Raw genomic sequence first — 3,286 nt, 5'->3', positions numbered from 1 at the left:
TCGCGCTGAGTTATCAGGGTACTGTGGACCAATGTAGCTGTTGATTGACTCTTAAATTGGTTTACTGTCCTCTCTGCTAAGGTTTACGGGGTGCAATTCCCTATGCCCTCAGCCTCCACTTGGGCTTGGAGCCAATCGAGAAGCGGCAGCTCATTGGGACAACAACAATCATCATAGTGCTGTTCACAATTTTGCTGCTGGGAGGAGGAACCATGCCCCTGATCAGGCTGATTGACATTGAGGACTCCAAAGCACGCAAGAGGAACAAGAAGGACATTAATCTTAGCAAGACAGAGAAAATGGTTGGTTTGGGGTTTTTGTTCAGAGGATCAATGTTTTGGTTTTGATTTTGTTTCTGATTTTTACATTTTCCAAGACTGGTACTTTTTTTTAACTAAAAACTAATATGAAAGTGATAGAAAAAGCTGAAGTGGTAGGAAAAAACCAAACAATATAATTTTAAAATATCCTACAGAGTTTGGTTAGCATTTACACAAAATAACTGTTTGGACAAGGGAAGAAGAAAGTCTCTTAGCTCAATCTAATCATAAATTGATCCATACAAGTTAAAGTAACCCCTGCAAAAGCGTAAAGCAGATGATACAGGATTGAGTCATATACAGAATGAAAGTAGCTAGTACAGTGTGAGTCATGAATTAATCATAAAAGGCAGATGGGAATTATTCTGAAAAAGTCAAAGCAAAGGCCATGAGAAGGTGGTAACAAGCAGCACCCCTCAGACTGGGTTTTATTTTAAAGCAATTTCTGGCTAAGCAAGAGTGCTGAAGAAAACTAACAGTCAGTTTGAAACCTCCTGAGCAAAAGGCTGAAGTACATAAAGTATTGCAGAGCGTTTGCTTGGTGTTCCCCAAACCATCAAACAATACAGTCAAACAAAACAAGGTATATTCTGTAGAATCTGAAGAACAGCTTATCTTGGTGTGAGGTTTCAAAAAGCTTTGAGTCCTCAGAATTATCTTAGGCTGTCTATGCCGGGAGTGTATAGGAAGAGGATAGGGTTAGTGTGTGTTCTGATACAGGGCTTGTTTTCAGAGAGACAATGACATCAGTGTTGCTTGCTGGATAAAATCATTGTTCAGCTCACAAGAGAAAACCTGCATACTAGAAATCTGTTCTCAGCAAGAGTGACAATACAAAATATGGAACATTTGAGGGCTTTTACCTTTCAGCATTAAAAAGGAAGCTAAGTGGCTCTGGGAATCAACAGCTGGACAAACTCATACAGCCATAAGCCCTGGGAGGCTGCATGATAGAATTTTCATTATTGTTCCAGCATTGAAATTGTTTGTGAGAAGGAGAGTACAGAGCAGGGGGCTGAAGCAAGCTGGAAGGATGACTGCCACATTTCTCGGGTTATTCCAGTATTTGTGATCTTTCTAGGGAAATACCATAGAATCTGAACATTTGTCAGAGCTCACGGAGGAGGAATATGAAGCCCAGTACATAAAACGCCAGGACCTCAAAGGGTTTATGTGGTTTGATGCCAAGTATTTGAATCCTTTCTTCACCAGGAGACTCACACAAGAAGTAAGTCTGTCCTGTTTTGTCAAAGAAAAGAAACTGGTGGAGTTGGTTTGTCACTTCACTCTGTACTGTTCAAGGCTCGTAGCACAGCTGTGCAGCTTCTCCATTAGGAGCAACAAGACATCCAGAGTGTTATTGGTGCTTATGGAGAGCAACTGTAATGAAAAGCTGTGCTGTACAATTACAGGTTGGATTAAATGAGCATCTCTCATGGCTACTACAGTGAAATTTTAAAAGGTGTATGGACTTATTGCTCTCACTTTTAATCTTGCAGAGTACCATGAGGAGTAACAGGGGTTACTAGTTACTACTGTTGCTAGAAAACACTGCTGCCATTCAGGCAGTTTTTAAAGTGCTGTCACACAAAGTTCCTGCCTTTTACTGTACATGCTCCTGTGAGTTCTGGAGCTGCGGTTTTTTTTCTGCAGAGTGCAGTTTTTATCTTGGAAATACGCACCAGCATTGCAGCCTTCACTTTTAAGACTTCTTCCTTGGGAGATCAAGACTTTGAAGCTGTAAATGCAAAATGACACCTGACTGAACATGTAACTTAACACTGTGTGGCTCCAAGAGGTGTAAATACTACACCATTTTCACTCCTGTGCCTCAGAAACCTGAGATGACTCAGCCGCATAATTCACTGGCTTTCCAATTTACCAAAGAATTAGACATTTTTGCTGTAGAGGTGATAATTTTGTGTAAAGTGTGCACATTCCACCTTTGCTGCCGAATGTACTATTTTTTTCTCCTGTTTTGTACCTTCCTTTTCAAAAGAATGCTTTTAGCACTTTCCCACAAAAGCTAAAAGCATTTTTTGCAAAACCTAAAAGGAATCAAGAAGCCAGAGAAAGCATCTGATTCGTGGTTGGTAGCCAAAAGCACGACTGCCATCCAGATTGCAGCCAAAGGCTAGAAAAATAAGTATGTGAATGACCAAAGTAGGCCACAAGTTTCCCCACTGTCTCTGGGAACACTCTGAGAGGAGCGAGATTCAAAGCCACACCATCCTGACAACATTAGGATTGTTGAAACCCACAGAGCAGAACTGTCTCAAAATACACAGGTAAAAATGCCTGTCATCAAAAATACCAGCTGTGGAAATAATTACTGAGTGCTCGATACTTTCTAGTAGGAAACAGAATTACATTGCATGCTTAGAGACCAGGAATGGATTATTGCATCAGGAATGTGTTAACCTGGTCTTTTTCTTTTGCTCTAACACCAGAGTAGTGTTGTAGCCAAGTAACAAAATGTTCTGGTTTGCTTTTGCCTTAGGACTTGCACAACGGGCGCATACAGATGAAAACCCTCACAAACAAGTGGTACGAAGAGGTCCGACAAGGACCCTCAGGGTCTGAAGATGATGAACAAGAGCTGCTATAGCAGACCCGGGCAATGAGTTTGTCTCTAGAAAGAGGATTTAGATCTGAAGAGTCTGACTGCACAAAAGCTGGAAAGCTGAGAGTGAACTTTGATTTCAGGCACGTCTTGTGTTACGTGTTTAGGTATGAAATCAGAGATGTGCTGTGCTTGACGTTACTGTCAGTGATGGAAACCCAGAAGTGTCAGACACTGGACAGAATGAAGAACCTTTTGTTCTGATTTTACAGCATAGCAAATTTTACACAGCCTACTGAGAAGCAGAAAAATCTGCTGTGAAATGATGACATTGCTTTAAAGGGGAGGGGTCTTCTTTTATGAAATCTGCTGTAAACATGCTGAAGCACAGAGCCATTGTATG

The 3,286-nt window shown here is 41.1% G+C and overlaps 1 protein-coding gene across 1 annotated transcript in view; it reads left to right on the top strand.

The window, feature by feature from the left end:
* Positions 1-2,997, top strand: part of SLC9A8 (solute carrier family 9, subfamily A (NHE8, cation proton antiporter 8), member 8) — a gene marked incomplete at its 5' end in the record, with an annotated part of 26,372 nt that extends 23,375 nt beyond the window's left edge. Inside the window, 3 exons of the mRNA XM_008937265.1 lie at positions 82-302; positions 1,402-1,548; positions 2,821-2,997. Coding sequence (XP_008935513.1) covers positions 82-302; positions 1,402-1,548; positions 2,821-2,928 — 476 coding nt within the window. The remainder of the gene's footprint in view (positions 1-81; positions 303-1,401; positions 1,549-2,820) is intronic.
* Positions 2,998-3,286: the final 289 nt, after the last annotated feature.

Source organism: Merops nubicus, unplaced genomic scaffold (genome assembly GCF_000691845.1).
Source record: "Merops nubicus isolate BGI_N331 unplaced genomic scaffold, ASM69184v1 scaffold48043, whole genome shotgun sequence".
Taxonomy (NCBI): Eukaryota; Metazoa; Chordata; class Aves; order Coraciiformes; family Meropidae; genus Merops; species Merops nubicus.
Note: the sequence above shows the minus strand (reverse complement) of the source record. Positions and strands in the feature narration are given on the sequence as shown.